The sequence below is a fragment of the Thalassophryne amazonica genome, chromosome 16 (genome assembly GCF_902500255.1).
Source record: "Thalassophryne amazonica chromosome 16, fThaAma1.1, whole genome shotgun sequence".
Taxonomy (NCBI): Eukaryota; Metazoa; Chordata; class Actinopteri; order Batrachoidiformes; family Batrachoididae; genus Thalassophryne; species Thalassophryne amazonica.
Window position 1 is genome coordinate 22686843 of NC_047118.1, and position 19290 is coordinate 22706132.

Genomic DNA, 19290 nt, shown 5'->3' on the forward strand with positions numbered 1-19290 from the left:
TTCCTAACAGCGACGTGGATTTCCTGAATCAAATCTACAGGCGCGTTTAGTTCTAAAAAAATGGAAGGCTTTTTTATTTTCCCCAACTCAAGCACACGCAAAACATAATGTATTATTCATCAAAATACCAGCACCTTTTCTGAAAGCATAGATAATGATGAACAAGTTATTTCAAGCACAACTTGACTGAATTATTTGTGAGGAGGGTCAGAGTTGAAGATTTTACTGAGAAACTACAGATTCTCTCTCAAGATAATATGTTGATATTTACTGAAATGCAAAAAAAATTAAGAATTTAGGGATTTTGACCAATTTTTATAAAATGTTATTACTGAAACAATAATAGTGTTGGATATTATGATTTATATTGGACAAATTAGCCATGAATCCAACAATAACAATCATAATAACAATTATTATTACTACGTGATCAGTAGAACTAAATCTAATAAATAAGAACAATAAGTCAGTTTCCTTGAACATTGCTAAATCAAGTTCAAACAGAAAACTGCAAGCAACAAGAGCAATTTTAAAAATTATTTTAATTTATATCTTTAAAATTAAAAACATTTGAATTGCATTCTACCACCTCCAAAGGCACAGTCATATCGACAGCAGACCAAATTCATAAAACACTGCCACTGAACATCTTTTTCCCCAATTTGTTTTGCACATAGGAAACAATGCACTATATAAAAAGACAAAACATTTCTTTTCACTTGTTAACAATGGCCATCCTATATGCTGTAGATCATTAAAAGACAGGGGTGATATGTACTCAGCTGTGGTAGAATTAGACTCCCCAACAAAATGACAATGTGCTGGTTTGAGGCTGACAATGCTTGTTGAAGAAATATGCAATGCAGCCTGGAAAAGGGGGGACGACGACAAAAGGGTATTATGTTTAACTGAGAAGTTTACATCAACCAATCATGACAAGGTCTGGGAATATGCTTGCAGCAAAATGCAACTGCTGACAGGAACATGGAAAAGTACGATGCAATGTGATGAAAGTACAGCGGTGAGAAATGGTGTGATGGTGGACTGTGCAGGAAACTGAATCACACTTTGTGGTGCGAGGCATCCGCATGAAATCTGACACCTGTACCCCACCTTTAAAAACACAACTGAGATTTTAAAAGAAAAAAAAAGAGCAACTGTTCTGTTATCTTTGTCAAAATGTAAGAGACATTTGTGACAGTCTGCATGTGAAAACCTCATCAGGTAAGCTAGATAGGATCAATATAACTCAACGTACAATCACAAATCAATAACACACACAAAGGCGGCTCACAATGTGTGACGACACGGCACCGTACACTGCACAAGAGGTTCACTGACTGACAACAGAATTCAAAATAGTGGATAGATATACAGTAGAAGATGTCACCATTCTAACTCAGGCACAGTCCTCCTTAAACTGAAACAAATAATAATCTGATTGAGGAAAACAGGTTTGGCACAGACAACAACAAAAATAAATCATTAAACTAAGGCAAGAAAATGGTGTCTGAAAGGAAATAAAAGCCACAAAGAAAGATATAAAACAGACAAGAATGAAGCACTTTAAAATAAAATGTTTACTCAAAGAAAGGAAATTTGCATGAACTAATCGGAGCCCCATTTATCCACAGCTGTAGCTTTTTATTTATTTATTTTTATGTTTGTCTATAGCAGCTGTCACAGGCACTCCAAGAAAACATTTTCTTCACAGGCAAATAAAAGCAAATGGGGAAATCCCACAAACATCTGCCAAAATGACATTTGAACACCTTAGAAAATATCTACAGAAGAAGAGTCAACATCTGACACGGATTTACAATCACACGTATACAAAAAACCAGGTTCAGTCAAGACTCCCCAAGTAACGGCAGAGCAGTGTGACATCACCCCTCGAGCTGGGAAAACGCACAACACAGGTGTCAAAACGCACAAGCACACACCACACAAACTCATCCCAAAATCCCATCCACCATCTTTCACAAGCATCTCACCATTTGGTACTTTAATAATTTAAGAGTGAGTGTCTGGGTAGGTTGTATTCAGCAGTCCATGAAGGTGCACTTTCCCCCAGCGTCCTGCAGGAAACACCCCTCCACAAACATCAAAGTATTTCACAGGTCATTTCAATGTGGCAGTGACAGTTCTCGGAAGAGGATCGGAGATGAGCGGAAGCTTCGTAACAAGGACACAGTGAGGCTGCAGCTGGAGCACACTGAAGTGTGTGTTAACATAAAAATAAAACATGCCTGATTTGAGTTCTTTTTAAAGATTCACACACAAGATCCCAGGCAGAGATTAAAAAGGCTCTCCATTTCTACACTTCCATAGAAATCAAGGATGAGCAACTGCGTAAGATGCTGCAAGTTTTTGTTGCTAGCAGGTGACTTTGTTGATGAGCACCACTTTGAGTTCAGGGGTTTTGCACAACAGAGAGAAGCGCATATTCAGCTGCGTGCTGCCGCTTCCCTATAAGAACAATGAGAATAACTTTAGTTACAGAGTGCTAGCAAACAGAAATTTCAAAGTGCTTTCCAGTTTAACAATGCAAATGGTTATAAACACAAAACTTATGGAGTAAAAGCAAAACAAACTGCAGAGTGAGCTCAAATAAATGAATGAAGACCATTTGTGAAATGCAAATATTGAGTTTTTAAGTGCTGACTTAAACACTGATTGTTTTATTTCACAACAAACCAACACATTAAAACCGTACCCAAAGCTCAACCAATACCATGAAAAAAGGGGGAGCACAATCATTCCATATTTTACATATTAGCAACAAAACCTTCAAATATGCCCTTGCATGAACAAGGATCCAGTAAAGAGAGCCCAATACTAGATCAAATTTGCTCATTCTGGTCAAGACTCTTATAAACTGTATTCTGGATTATTTGTAGATTTCTTATATTACTATGTGGAAAACCAAAAAATAAAAAAAAATTACAGGCACAAAAGCATGAATCACAATCACTGTGCCACCATAGACAGGATTGGCATAATCACTGCAATGCTGCAACAAACAAACATACACATCTGCAAAATAGTGAAATTTAACCCATGGCTGCATAAAATCAGATCAAAAGAAACTACATAAAGAGTGAATACAGTGGACCCAGAATCAACCCTACCACATACTTCACTTTGGAAAATTCAGACATCTAGTATAAGCAACAGTTTTGTCATCGTGTCCCAAGGCAACAGGTACTCAAGGTTCATGAAATGGAGCAATATCTGTACCTGGTAGACAGTAACCATTAATGCAGGTTTACAGAATTTCACTAAGAGCTCAAGTTGTTGTTTTGCCTTTTGGTTGTTCCCATTCATTGAGGGTTACCACAGCAAATCCAAGCCAGATCTACATTAGAATTTGGCTCATCAACAAAGTCACCTGCTAGCAATGCCGGATGCTCTTGCTGGCGCAACTCCAGCTTAACTTGATGAAACACACACAGCTCCTGGTCTTCCAAATAGGTCTCCCATCCAAGTACTCCCCAGGACCTACTCTGCTTAGCTTCTGAGATCGGACAGGATCAGGCTTACACATAGAAGACTGGCTGTTCACCAAGAGCTCCAGTCGTGTTATAAATCCACACTGCTATCAAGCTTACAGGTTAAGACCTCAGCCAAGAGTAATTGACCAGAGATACCAAAGTGCTTTTTGTTTCTGTCCAAGAATATAGAGTTACCAACTGTATGCAGTAATTAGCTCAAATAGTAGTCACTCTGAAGTATAGACTATATCCATACCCAATAACAGATCATTCACAATTTTAGCAGCTGATGTTTTTGTTGCATAGTGCATCCTTAAAGTCAACTGCAGAGGCTCAAAACTACAATTCTCTAAACAAATATGGAAGAAGTTGATGAGAGAAAACTTTCTCAAGAATAAAAGCAGTAAATCAGAAACAGATCTACAAGGATTACACCATAGTACCACACCAGTCTCCACCCTTACACAGTTTTGAGCTAGGCCAATGTATTTCCAGTGAGTGATGACCAACCCATAAGGAGTCAAACCTAGCAGATATTTAAAGGTGGGAAGAAACACGCACACACAGGGAGAACATGCAAACTCCACAGAGAAAAGGCCTTAAGGACCCAAACCTACAAGCATCTTGCATCAGGAGGGGAGAAGCTCATGAATAAAATCACCCACTGATGTGATCAGGTGCAACTATAAACTGTGTCCTTGTAGCCCTTCATGGCACACAGTTGCTCACTGTTTGTGGAATTTATGAAGTTACATCCTGTTGTCATGCCAAACACGATGCATTTCACCAATGCTGCCACCAGGTGGCGTATTTGTGCCAATAAGGCAACAGTGGACCGGATGTGTGATCCCAGTACATGTGGGCACAATAGCAAATGGGGCAGTTACAGTATACTGGACAGACTGCAGCGGCTGTTTGCACTGGCACATTTTTAAAGATTATATACATGTGTCAAGTGTATAAATTAGTGATCTTTGTTCATCTCTGAGAGAGTGTGTGCACGTCATCAACATAATTAACACACACGGTCTATTGTTGTGTGGTTAGTTGTCAGCTGATCCTGTGCTGAAGAGAACTCTCTGATCAGTTCTGGCCAGCTTGGCAGGAGGCTCCAGAGACTCCTCTCCAAGCACCGCCCCATCTGAGGGAAGGGACAGCTCCTGACCTTCCTCATCACTTTCCTCCTCCTCTTCTTCATCCTCTTCTGAAATCAGATAAGAAGAAGGGTGTTAGTTCAACACCGATGCTTATTTTTAGACAAATCCTTTTCAGACATGTACTGTATCTCTGTTTGACTCCATGCTGTCAGACATTAAGAGAGCACAAGTAAATTTTCTGTAAAAGTCATGCCAACTACTTGATTGTGTGTGACCCACTAAAATTTTATAAAAAAAAAAAAAAAAATGCAAAAAAGACCCTTACAATGGAAATACCAGAAACCCCTTAATGATTCAGGTTTTTGAAGAACTTATATCCTTGGCTTCCTCTTGTTTCTATCTTGTATTTCATTGGATGCCGAGTCATGTTGGTATAAAGGAGAATGAAAAGGTCAATCAACCAGCTAAAGCTGCTTTAGCTTCAGAGATGGAGATTGTTTTATTACCACATTCAGACATCCGCTCATACATGTGAAAAGATGTTAGGACCCAGTGGCAACACTACTGAGACAGTCAAGTGGCAAACAAGCTGCATGATGTGCAGTCAAATGGCCTTCTCATGTATGTTACACAGAGCAAGTTCTTCTGGCACTACGGTACCAGATGCCATATTGGCCACAGTCATTTTACACAGTGTTTAAAGTGAACTTGCTCTATAATGTATTTTCTATGGTGTACTCTTGTCCTATGTGGCAACTGCCCTCATTCACCAAGACTATTTTGGTGCAGCTCTATGTTCATTGATGGATGTTTTTCTGCACTCTGCTGGTCAGATTTCATCTTTTTTGAAAACATCTGCATTCACGCAGAAAGGTGAGAAAATAAAACAGCAAACAGGCTACTGCAACAAGTTCCACTTCAGTTGCCAAGTTGACAAAGTGAAGATGGCAGTTTTTTTTTCCCATAAGGTGGAGAGGTGTCTCAATTCATAAGGGCTAGAGGCATACCCCTTCGCCTTATCCCTTGTTTTAAAGGAGTATGCGTAGGGGTAGGGCCAAGGGGAAGGGGAAGGGGAAGGGGTACAAAAGAGAACTGAGATTGGGCCTAATTGTTGAAGCTTTGTAGGTGGAATTCTTTCCCATTCTTGCTTGATGTACGACTTCAGTTGTTCAACAGTCTGGGGTCTCCATTGTCATATTTTGCGCTTTATAATGCGCCATACATTTTCAATGGGCGACAGGTCTGGACTGCAGGCAGGCCAGTCTAGTACCTGCACTCTTTTACTACGAAGCCACACTGTTGTAACACGTGCAGAATGTGGCTTGGCATTGTCTTGTTGAAATAAGTAGGGATGTCCCTGAAAAAGACGTTGCTTGGATGGCAGCATGTGTTGCTCCAAAACCTGGATGTACCTTTCAGCACTGATGGTGCCATCACAGATGTGTAAGTTGCCCATGCCATGGGCACTAACACACCTCCATACCATCACAGATGCTGGCTTTTGAACTTTGCGTTGGTAACAATCTGGATGGTCTTTTTCCTCTTTTGTCCAGAGGACACAACGTCCATGATTTCCAAAAACAATTTGAAATGTGGACTCATCAGACCACAGCACACTTTTCCACTTCGCTTCTGTCCATTTCAAATTACCTTGGGCCCAGAGAAGGCGGCGGTGTTTTTGGATGTTGTTGATGTGTGGCTTTCACATGGATTAGTAGAGTTTTAACTTGCACTTGTAGATGTAACAATGAACTGTGTTAACTGACAATGGTTTTCTGAAGTGTTCCTGAGCCCACACGGCAAGATCCTTTACACAATGATGTCGGTTTTTAATGCACCTAGGGATCGAAGGTCACAGACATTCAATGTTGGTTTTCAGACTTGTCGCTTATGTGTAGAAAGTTCTCCAGATTCTCTGATCTTCTGATTATATTATGGGCTGTAGATGATGGAATCCCTAAATTCCTTGCAACTGAATGTTGAGAAACACTGTTCTTAAGGGCCCGGTCCCACTAGGGAGAGGATTAATTGCGCATGAATCGAGTATACAAAGAACGGGCGTTCGTTGTTGCCCGCAACAAAATTGGCCAAAAATGACAAATGTCCCAATATGAATTATGGATATATTAATAATGTATAGCGAATATATGATGAACAATTACAGATGTATAACGCATGTATTAAGCAAACGGATCTGATGCATTGCAATTTTCACGGCAGTATTACGGGTGTATTGTGAATGCATCGCGCACATGTTGCGCGTGCGTGGCATCTGCATTGCGGTCATAAAAGAAGTCTTTCAGCATCACTATTCACACCAACAACACAGCCTTTGGAGCAATAGCTGGACTTGGACACGTTGATCACAGAGCTGATGTTCATGTTGTCATGTAAGGGTTAACTGTTCATGAGTTTAGGGAGCGGGAGGGGGGAAGCCGCTCGAGGTTGTGAGATGGTGTTTTTGTTTTTTCAAAAAGAGAGATTTCAGTGTGAATTGCGGCTAAACAGCAACTCTTCCTTTTGTTGGCATTAAATAAAACTCCTGAAAGAGAACCGAGATCCACGGCTGACTTCTCTGCAGCTGGGGATTTACAGTATGTTGTTGGATTGCAGCAGCTAATAGGTCTTTGGGGATCTCCACAGCTGGACTGGCACTGACTGGCAGGTATGTTGCTTTCTGCCTCATACAGTACTTTGGGTTTACGTGACGTGTTTGTATGCATTCGCAGATTGTCCGCAAATCAACTGCAAAGCAGACATAATCCAAATGCTTTATCCGTGGCCAATCTGTATGCATTCGCTACAACTTATTTTAGTCCGTGATGTGGACACGATAGGCACGCAATATATCCATTTTACACAATGTCCCAGTCCACTGCCAAGCTGCAAATCCCCGTCAGTTGCGGGTATCAGCGGATAATGGCGGATATTACAGCGCATAGCGTCAGTATGTACTAAGTATGTAAGGCAGATGTCATCCGCAACCAAACTTTTGTGCAGATCAAAAATCCTGGCAATGGAAAAACGTGCCTCTGTGGATAATTGCGGACGTGTGCGGTGTCGGCCGACTCATACAAGCATGTTTCACGGATATTGCGGATGTTTGGCGAATATGAGCCAATTTTGTGCGCAATCGATACGCAAATCTTCCTAAACACCAGTGGGACCGGGCCCTAAACTCTTGGACTATTTTTTCACGCAGTTGTTCACAAAGTGGTGATCCTCGCCCCATCTTTGCTTGTGAACGGCTGAGCCTTTTGGGGATGCTCCTTTTATACCCAATCATGACACTCACCTGTTTCCAATTAGGTGTTCTTTGAGCATTCATGAACTTTCCCAGTCTTTTGTTGCCCCGTCCCAACTTTTTTGAAATGTGTTGCAAGCATCCATTTCAAAATGAGCAAATATTTGCACAAAAACAACAAAGTTTATCAGTATGAACATTAGCTATCTTGTCTTTGTGGTGTATTCAGTTCAATATAGGTTGAAGAGGATTTGCAAATCATTGTATTCTTTTTTTATTTACATTTTACACAACGTCCCAACTTCATTGGAATTGGGGTTGTACATGCACACAGCTCCTGGTGTAGCCGTTCCCAAGTAATCTTCAAACCAAGTACTAATCAGAACCCACTCTGCTTCACGTCTAAGATCTGACAGGAGCAGGTGTGCACAAACAGCTTGGCAGCAGATGTTACAACTACAGTGGGGTAAAAAGTATTTAGTCAGTCCCTGATTGTGCAAGTTCTCCTACTTAGAAAGATGAGAGAGGTCTGTAATTTTCATCATTGGTACACTTCAACTATGAAAGACAAAATGAGAAAAAAAAATTCCAGGAAATCACATTGTAGGATTTTTAAAGAATTTATTTGTAAATTATGGTGGAAAATAAGTATTTGGTCACCCACAAACAAGCAAGATTTCTGGCTCTCACAGACCTGTAACTTCTTCTTTAAGAAGCTCTTCTGTCCTCCACCTGTTACCTGTATTAATGGCATCTGTTGGAACTCATTAGCTGTATAAAAGACACCTGTCCACAGCCTCAGTCAGACTCCAAACTCAACAATGGCCAAGACCAAAGAGCTGTCGAAGGACACCAGGAAGAAAACTGTAGATGTGCACCAGGCTGGGAAGAGTGAATCTACAATAGTCAAGCAGGTTGGTCTGAATAAATCAACTTGTAAGAAAATGGAAGACATACAAGATCATTGATAATCTCCCTCAATCTGGGGCTCCACACAAGATGTCATCCCATGGGGTCAAAATGATCATGAAAACGGTGAACAAAAATCCCAGAACTACAAGGGGGCACCTGATGAAGGACCTGCAGAGAGCTGGGACCAAAGTAACAAAGGCTACACACTACGCAGAGAGGGACTCAAATCCTGCAGTGCCAGGTGTGTCCCCCTGCTTAAGCCAGTACGTGTCCAGGCCTGTCTGACGTTTGCCAGAGAGCATATGGATGATCCAGAAGAGGATTGGGAGAATATCATGTGGTCAGATGAAACCAAAATAGAACTTTTTGGTAAAAACTCAACTAGTCATGTTTGGAGGAAGACGAATGCTGAGTTGCATCCCAAGAACACCATACCTACTGTGAAGCATGGTGGTGGAAACATCATGCTTTGGGGTTGTTTTTCTACAAAGGGGACAGGACGACTGATCCGTGTTAAGGGAATAATGAACGTGGCCACGTACCATGAGATTTTAAGCCAAAACCTCCTTCCATCAGTGAAGATGCAACGTGGCTGGGTCTTCCAGCGTGACAATAATCCCAAGTACTCTGCTCAGGCAATGAAAGAGTGGCTCCGTAAAAAGCATCTCAAGGTCCTGAAGTGGCCTAGCCAGTCTCCAGACCTCAACCCCATAGAAAATTTGTGGAGGGAGCTGAAAGTCCATGTTGCTCAGTGACAGCCCCAAAACATCACTGCTCTAGAGGAGATCTGCATGGAGGAATGGGCCAAAATACCAGCTACAGTGTGTGCAAACCTGGTGAAGATTTACAGGAAAGGTTTGACTTCTGTCATTATCAACAAAGATTATGTTACAAAGTATTGAGTTGAATTTTTGTTATTGACCAAATACTTATTTTCCACCATAATTTACAAATAAATTATTTAAAAATCCTACAGTGTGATTTCCTGGAATTTTTTTCTCATTTTGTCTCTCATAGTTGAAGTGTACCTATGATGAAAATTACAGATCTCTCTCATCTTTCTAATTAGGAGAACTTGCACAATCAGGGACTGACTAAATACTTTTTTACCCCACTGTATGCTGCATGTCTGAAAATAACTGCAATCTTTGTAACACAGTGCAGGCCCTGCGACAGACTGCCATCCTGTTCAGGGTGTACCCTGCCTCACACCCTGCTGCTGAGATAGACTGTAGCTCCCCTGTGACCCTTAATTAGAGTAAGCAGGTATAGAAAATGGATGGCTGGACGGTAACACAATGCAGAAAAGCATGATGCAACAAAAAAGCAGAATTACCTTTGTCAGGATCCAGTTGGTTTAGACCACGGCCTAAACTGGCAAACTAAAGGTGAGAGGGAATAGTGTTAAAACTAATTTTGCATTAAATCAGTTGTATATTTTAAATGCTTGTATTTGTGAAAACTAATTTTGCATTAAATCAGTTGTATATTTTAAATGCTTGTATTTGTGTTGTACCTCTCCCATTACAGCGATGGGGGTTTCTCCTTTAGCCTGAGCTACTCTGTGTTCTATCAGGTAGTACATGTACTCATCATACAGCAGGCGGATCAGGTGGAAGGAGCCAAAACTGGCTGCACTCCGCAGGGTCAGGTCTCTAATCACCATGGAACTGGAGGCCACAGACGGACAGAATTAAGTAACTGAGCAGCCCGGCATTATGTTTCCACACTCATCACAAATTTAAAGTCTTTCTCTGTGGTTCATTACATAATCTATAAACTGCGAGTTAACTCAGTGTTTAACTCCTCAACCATTCAAACCCTCATCTGTTATGATTCTGCAGTTTTATGCTGTGACTTTCATAAAAGACTCTTCATCCTGAGATACTTCCCCGATACATACGTACACTGCAAATAATTTATATTATTAAATGTTAAATATATTCAATATTTTCTTATCTATTATGCCTCTGCTTAGCTTTTGTATGATCCAGAACATGTGTGAGCAAAGGCGGTAAATGGTTTTATGATAAAATGTTAATTTTTGAGCTGTACACAAAACTGCTACCAAGATGGAAGATGATAAATGACAGGAAGATTGTGACATTCACAACAGCAATACAGACAAGAAAAAATAGAATTGAAATGAAATAGTCAACAGCTATGCATGCAGGATTGCTGAGTGCCTCAGCTGTAAAGAAACTGCTCCTCTGACACTGAAAAACAAAACTTCTAATCCAAATACAGTCAGCTACATAAGCATTCGGACAGTAGCCATTTTTCCCTCTAATGTTATCTCTGTATACCACCCCCAATGGATTTGATACTGTTAAAGTCTACAATCAAATCTTTATCCCATTTTACCTGTAGAAGGACCACTTGAGCAAGAAAAGCTTGGCAGCCTTTGGGAAAGCAGGGCTGTGCTGGTAAGGCTTTAGGACCTGGGAGACCACACTATCCAGCCAGGCAGCCCACTGCTCAAGGGAGTTCTGCTGTTGGAGGGTTAGTTTAAAGTCCTGTTCCAGCCGCTGGACAACGCGGTCCTCACACCGGCAAACCCACGAAGCCTGCTCCTGAAAACAGCACACAGGAAGAGTGTTAACTGTTAGTACCAGGCAGCTGCAGTATATCTGCCATTATTCAGGCAGCAGCGGACAGCCAGATGATGTAATATGTCATAATGTTTCATTTCTGCAGAGGAAAAGCATATAAACTCTTTTATTGTCAATTTTCTTCAATAAACAGATGGTAAGACATACTATGAGCATAAATCATTTCAACATCTAAAGTACAAGCAAGATTTCATTACATATATACATACAATTAATAAAAATTAGAAAAAAAAATTTAATTAGCACTGAGACCAACCTGGACGTTAGCAAAATCAACACGATTAAGGTCAGAAAGCATCTGGTTGATCTGAGCTGTGTTCTGCAGGACAGCACGGGCAGCTTGTGCGAGGTGGTTCAGACTGGTGTAGCGACGCAGTGTCTGAGCAAACGCACTGGCTGATGTTACCTGAAAGAAAGGAAGAAGAAAAGGCATGTGCAGTCAGCTCAAAAAAATATACATACTTCAATAAATAAATAAATATCACAACACCTCAATATGCACACTGCAAATTTTCTCAAAATGGCCATTTAAAAATACTTTAGGGGAGGTGATGGTCTAGTGGATAAGCACTGGGCTTGAGACCAGAGGATCCTTGGTTCAAACCCCAGCCTGATCAGAAAATCACTCAGGGCCCTTGGGCAAGGTGTTTAATCCCCGAATACTCCCAGTGTGTCGTGATCGCCTTGCATGGCAGCACCCTGATATCAGTGTGTGAATGTGTCTGTGTGAATGGGTGAATGTAAGGCATAATTGTTAAGCACTTTGAGCGTCTGATGCAGATTGAAAATCGCTATAGAAATGCAGTCCATTTACCATTTCCTTGCAGAAAACAGCCCATCCATAGTTTTTGTTTGTTTGATTGTTTTTTTATGACAGTATACACTGTCTGCAGGACTAGATAATAAGTAAAACTGTTTTCAAGCTGACGCAACCATTTATGAGAGTTTAGTGGCCGTGGCCGTGTTAATTCATCTTGTTCAAAGCAATAGTGCGCTCTGAATGAGCTTGTTGAAGCAGCAGGCAGAGAGAGAGAGAGAGAGAGAGAGAGAGAGAGAGAGAGAGAGAGAGAGAGAGAGACCCATGTGACCTACTCTGGGCTCTGGGATTGTCTGTGAAGATCTTCTGCAACAGGAATTGAAACTAGAGATGGCAATCTGTAGTTTCAGGAAAGGTCAAATGAAGTCTCTGATGTGAGCATCTACACTCAACAAAAATATAAACGCAACACTTTTGGTTTTGCTCCCATTTTGTATGAGATGAACTCAAGGATCTAAAACTTTTTCCACATACACAATATCACCATTTCCCTCAAATGTTGTTCACAAACCAGTCTAAATCTGTGATAGTGAGCACTTCTCCTTTGCTGAGATAATCCATCCCACCTCAAAGGTGTGCCATATCAAGATGCTAATTAGACACCATGAAACAGCATTAGTGAAGGTTACAAATGATCTTCTTATGGCCTCAGACAGTGGACTCATCTCTGTGCTTTTTCTGTTAGACCTCAGTGCTGCTTTTGATACTGTTGACCATAACATTTTATTACAGAGATTAGAGCATGCCATAGGTATTGAAGGCACTGCGCTGCGGTGGTTTGAATCATATTTATCTAATAGATTACAATTTGTTCATGTAAATGGGGAATCTTCTTCACAGACTAAGGTTAATTATGGAGTTCCACAAGGTTCTGTGCTAGGACCAATTTTATTCACTTTATACATGCTTCCCTTAGGCAGTATTATTAGACGGCATTGCTTAAATTTTCATTGTTACGCAGATGATACCCAGCTTTATCTATCCATGAAGCCAGAGGACACACACCAATTAGCTAAACTGCAGGATTGTCTTACAGACATAAAGACATGGATGACCTCTAATTTCCTGCTTTTAAACTCAGATAAAACTGAAGTTATTGTACTTGGCCCCACAAATCTTAGAAACATGGTGTCTAACCAGATCCTTAATCTGGATGGCATTACCCTGACCTCTAGTAATACTGTGAGAAATCTTGGAGTCATTTTTGATCAGGATATGTCATTCAATGCGCATATTAAACAAATATGTAGGACTGCTTTTTTGCATTTACGCAATATCTCTAAAATTAGAAAGGTCTTGTCTCAGAGTGATGCTGAAAAACTAATTCATGCATTTATTTCCTCTAGGCTGGACTATTGTAATTCATTATTATCAGGTTGTCCTAAACGTTCCCTGAAAAGCCTTCAGTTAATTCAAAATGCTGCAGCTAGAGTACTAACGGGGACTAGAAGGAGAGAGCATATCTCACCCATATTGGCCTCTCTTCATTGGCTTCCTGTTAATTCTAGAATAGAATTTAAAATTCTTCTTCTTACTTATAAGGTTTTGAATAATCAGGTCCCATCTTATCTTAGGGACCTCATAGTATCATATCACCCCAATAGAGCGCTTCGCTCTCAGACTGCAGGCTTACTTGTAGTTCCTAGGGTTTGTAAGAGTAGAATGGGAGGCAGAGCCTTCAGCTTTCAGGCTCCTCCTGTGGAACCAGCTCCCAATTCAGATCAGGGAGACAGACACCCTCTCTACTTTTAAGATTAGGCTTAAAACTTTCCTTTTTGCTAAAGCTTATAGTTAGGGTTGGATCAGGTGACCCTGAACCATCCCTTAGTTATGCTGCTATAGACTTAGACTGCTGGGGGGTTCACATGATGCACTGAGTGTTTCTTTCTCTTTTTGCTCTGTATGCACCACTCTGCATTTAATCATTAGTGATTGATCTCTGCTCTCTTCCACAGCATGTCTTTTTCCTGGTTCTCTCCCTCAGCCCCAACCAGTCCCAGCAGAAGACTGCCCCTCCCTGAGCCTGGTTCTGCTGGAGGTTTCTTCCTGTTAAAAGGGAGTTTTTCCTTCCCACTGTCGCCAAGTGCTTGCTCACAGGGGGTCGTTTTGACCGTTGGGGTTTTTACGTAATTATTGTATGGCCTTGCCTTACAATATAAAGCGCCTTGGGGCAACTGTTTGTTGTGATTTGGCGCTATATAAATAAATTGATTGATTGATTAGTGCACAGGTGTGCCTCAGACTGTCCACAATAAAAGGCCACTCTGAAAGGTGCAGTTTTGTTTTATTGGGGGGGATACCAGTCAGTATCTGGTGTGACCACCATTTCCCTCATGCAGTGCAACACATCTCCTTCGCATAGAGTTGATCAGGTTGTCAATTGTGGCCTGTGGAATGTTGGTCCACTCCTCTTCAATGGATGTGCGAAGTTGCTGGATATTGGCAGGAACTGGGGCCGTGCATTATCCTGCTGCAACATGAGGTGATGTTCTTGGATGGCACAACAATGGGCCTCAGGATCTCATCACGGTATCTCTGTGCATTCAAAATACCATCAATAAAATGCACCTGTGTTCTTCGTCCATAACAGACGCTGAAAACCGCTCACCCACACGACGCCACACACGCTGTCTGCCATCTGCCCTGAACAGTGTGAACCGGGATTCATCCGTGAAGAGAACACCTCTCCAACGTGCCAAACGCCAGCGAATGTGAGCATTTGCCCACTCAAGTCGGTTACGACGACGAACTGGACTCAGGTCGAGACCCCGATGAGGACGACGAGCATGCAGATGAGCTTCCCTGAGACGGTTTCTGACAGTGTGTGCAGAAATTCTTTGGTTATGCAAACCGATTGTTTCAGCAGCTGTCCAAGTGGCTGGTCTCAAACGATCTTGGAGGTGAACATGCTGGATGTGGAGGTCCTGGGCTGGTATGGTTACACGTGGTCTGCGGTTGTGAGGCTGGTTGGATGTACTGCAAAATTCTCTGAAACGCCTTTGGAGACGGCTTATGGTAGAGAAATGAACATTCAATACACAAGCAACAGCTCTGGTTGACATTCCTGCTGTCAGCATGCCAACTGCATGCTCCCTCAAATCTTGCGACATCTGTGGCATTGTGCTGTGTGATAAAACTGCACCTTGCAGAGTGGCCTTTTATTGTGGGCAGTCTAAGGCACACCTGTGCACTAATCATGGTGTCTAATTAGCATCTTGATATGGCACACCTGTGAGATGGATTATCTCAGCAAAGGAGAAGTGCTCACTATCACAGATTTACACTGGTTTGTGAACAATATTTGAGGGAAATGGTGATATTGTGTATGTGGAAAAAGTTTTAGATCTTTGAGTTCATCTCATACAAAATGGGAGCAAAACCAAAAGTGTTGCGTTTATATTTTTGTTGAGTGTATTAAAGTGCAGGCAAAAAAGGAGGGGAGAGTGGTACTAAGGGGCGCAGAATAATACCACCATCAGCTATCATACAAATTGGTCTAAATTATCCATTCTATAGTTTTAAGAGTGGTTTATTCTGCAGAACAACAGCCAGCTTACTCCCTAGTTCAGTAAATATGCAGCAAAGGTTGTATATCACATGTACCTTAATGCGGACCATTTCCTCAGGGATGTTCATCATGGCATTTGTGAGCCAGCTCTCCAGGCTCTTGGCAAAATTTCGGATGGCTTGAGTTAAGGCACCTGGGCACAATAAAAAAAAAAAATGCAATTCTGCTCCTCTCATTGAAATATTATGACTTTGTCATTAATAGTAAATACCATGCATCAACTCTCGTGCAAACAGTGAAGCTCATTTTGAAGACAGAATGTAATGGTAGCAAAATACTGTAACTTTTTTTTATACATATGAATGTGTACATTTTTCTTCAAATCCACCATCATACTTACTGGGGATAGGCCTGAGAACATCAGGGATGAGGATCTCTACTAGGCCCTGGTACAGGCTGTTATCACAGTCCCGACTCCAGCGCAACACTTGCTCATACTTACAAAGCAACACCAGGCAGGACTTGGGGAGACGCTTCTCTGACTCGTCATGCCTGCCAACATGTCCACATTTTGTGATCAAGCAACATTTTGTGATTTCTAATAATTTACAATGAATTAGGTATTTAGCTAATGCTCTCAAAAAATCATGACTTATTAGATCAGAATGCTTTATTGCTCTCAAAACCTTTTTGGGTTCGATTTAACATCACTCTAATGAAAAAGTTGCAACAAATATAAACAGCACATAGTTTTTGCATAAATGTAGCGTCCTGTGAACACGGAATGAAAAGCATGTAAAATTCGGTTTGGATTCTGTTTAGAGTCATCATCACTGCAAGAGCACTGTGAGGAGCTTTTACACTTAGCTCCATCACAGAAGTTTGGCTGCATTTTTTTTCTTGCCTGCTGCTGAGAACGTCAATGTGAGTGAAAAAGTGCACCAGATAAGTGGTTAATCAGGAGCTGCACGAGTGTGTGATTGGAGGTGGAGGTGCTCCCTCCTAACTGTGTGCAGACTGTGGATTACTGAGTGTGCGGACTCACACTCATTCATCTAGTCTCTGCTTTCTGCCAGCAGTACCAGGGTCGACAGCCGAAGACAGAGGCCACCTGGGGACTCGGGACTTGGCGGCTCCGGTGTTCTTCAGACCGTTGGTGGTGGAAGCCGTGTGGGACGCGGCTTCTCTCTCGTCGGGGGTCTTCTATCTTTGAGCCTGCCCACACGTCACCTGGTGTCAATTGACTTTGCAAATTCTGTGTATTTACTTGTGTATTATCACAACATTAAATTGTTACTTTTTGGCTTATTCATTGTCCGTTCATTTGCGCCCCCTGTTGTGGGTCCGTGCTACGACACCTTCCCAACAGACTTTTTGCCTCTGTCGGTCTGTGGCTGCATAAATGCGCGTGTGGAGCTGCCCACTGTGCGGACCGCAGGCCACATGTGGCTGGACATTCCTTTGTTCCGGCCCACCTTGGCAATTTACATCCTAGCTGGAATTAATAAATTACTGTTAAGCAAATTAAATAGAAGTGATTTCATTATGTTGAAGCTCCATTTTAGATTTAGAATGTAAATTTTCTATGAAATATTATGGATTTAATTGAAACTGTATGTAATTCACACAAGATAAATATTTTTGACCAGTGGCCCTCCATTAATATTCATTTACAGACAAAGGTAAGAATATGAGTACCTCTGTTTTTAAGGGGTAAAAATAAATTTAAAAAAGAACAGATCAATAAGATCAATCATGACAGAGGTTGTTGTATCCACATCTATCACAAGTGCTAAAAGAATCCATGTACGTATGCATGATTTGACCATCTCTGCCTGTCCCTCACCCCCACCTACACCCCCCTGCTGAGGCGAACAAAGCCACAACGAAAGACTATCCAAACCTGGCCTGAGGGAGCGCTCTCCCAGCTACAGGACTGCTTCTCAAGGACTGTATGGGATTTATTTTCCAGCCATAACCTGCAGGAGTACATTGACACTGTACTCTCTTACATTAAGAACTGTGTTGACACTGTCACCATCAACAAAAGGGTCAGGGTTTTTCCAAACCAGAAGCCCGGGATGAACAGTGCAGTCCAGTCCCCATTAAAAAGGTGCAACACCACCTTTAAATCAGGGGACAGGGCCCTGTACAGTGCAGCCAGGTCTGATCTGAAAAGAAGCATCAGAGAGGCCAAGGCTGACTACAAGAAAAAGATAGAGGACCACTTCGCTGTAAATTACCCCAAAAGGATGTGGCAGGGAATAAATCATATAACCAACTACAGAAGCAGCAACCCAGGAAATGCTAGGTCTGACGCCTCGCTGGCAGAGGAACTGAACCGCTTCTTTGCCCGCTTCGAAGCAGACAGACCAGCAGCAACTCCACACCTACCACCCTCCAGCACTAGCACGCTAACACTTGATGAACACGAAGTGAGATGTGTGCTGAAGGCGGTGAACCCCAGGAAGGTGGCCGGCCCCGATGGTGTACCTGGAAAGGTACTCAAAGCTTGTGCTGACCAACTGGCTGGGGTTTTCACCTGCATCTTCAACCTGTCCCTGTCGCAGGCCATCATTCCACTCTGCCTCAAATCCTCCACCATCATTCCAGTCCCAAAGAAGTCAGCAGTGGAGAGCATAAATGACTACAGGCCTGTTGCACATACTCCCGCAGGGTTCTAGCTAGCGCAAACTTGCGTTACGGCCCGTTACACTATCATTTTGGACCTTTACGCTTATTTTGGACCGTTAACGCTTATTTTCAATGCAGCGCGACTCTAATTTGAAGCGTGAATCAATGAAGCAATGCTTCGATTCAATGGCTCATGGCTCTTTAATTCACTGCTCTTCAGAAGCGGTAAGTCTGCTTCGTAACCCCTCTCAAAGCCATTAAAATATCATGAGTCACTTTTGTGTGTATTAAAGTCACTAACTGGGACTCTTGTCTTGTTGTAGTCAAGAAACGAGAATCGTCCTCCGTTCCATTGGCACAGCTCCAAACACTGCGCGGCTCTCTGCTGAGACAGAGTCCGCTCGGAATTAATAACTTCAAAACGAATTGCCGCTTTAAATAAAATGACACTTCTTACAAACGTTGCAATACAGACAATAAACTACAATAGACTAAAACGTGTGTGGATCGGGAGGTCTGGGCGGCTTTGCTTGAGCTGCTGCCCCCGCGACCCGACTCTGGATAAAGCGGAAGAAAATGGATGGATGGATAGACTAAAATGTTTTTTTCCCTCCCAAAATGAGACGTGCTGTATTTCTTTACGAATTCCTGACGTGCAGCACAGCGAGCTGTAAGAGCTCAGCTCAGATATGGAAAGACATTCATGCCAATAATAATGTCTGAAAGGAAATGCTTTTGACAAAAACTAACAGATTTTATTTCTGTTTATGTCCAGAGATCAAGGATCCACCATGTAGAGTTTATTATGTCCAGAGTTTAAGGATCCAGTAACCAACTTCATATTTATTTACTTTAAGACTCAATAAAATGTTCAATTTCAATTTAATCAGCTTATAAAGTGCTAAAATTACAACAAAAAGCCATCTCAAGGTGCCTCACACAGAACAGTTCTACATACAAAAATAAAAATAA

General features: G+C 41.8%; 1 protein-coding gene and 1 long non-coding RNA gene across 2 annotated transcripts in view; both read right to left on the minus strand.

Annotated features, from left to right (window-relative positions):
• Nucleotides 1-523: 523 nt before the first annotated feature.
• On the minus strand, nucleotides 524-4300 carry LOC117527204. The gene is made up of 2 exons (XR_004565467.1): nucleotides 4001-4300; nucleotides 524-3969 (listed from the first exon to the last, which is right to left on the minus strand). It is a non-coding gene; the product is annotated as an uncharacterized LOC117527204 (long non-coding RNA).
• Nucleotides 4301-4467: 167 nt separating this feature from the next.
• Nucleotides 4468-19290, minus strand: part of rfx1a (regulatory factor X, 1a (influences HLA class II expression)) — a 38852-nt gene continuing 24029 nt past the window's right edge. The window contains 7 exon segments of the mRNA XM_034189415.1: nucleotides 4468-4698; nucleotides 10084-10129; nucleotides 10264-10417; nucleotides 11112-11320; nucleotides 11616-11765; nucleotides 15780-15877; nucleotides 16085-16236. Coding sequence (XP_034045306.1) covers nucleotides 4538-4698; nucleotides 10084-10129; nucleotides 10264-10417; nucleotides 11112-11320; nucleotides 11616-11765; nucleotides 15780-15877; nucleotides 16085-16236 — 970 coding nt within the window. The 3' untranslated portion in view covers nucleotides 4468-4537.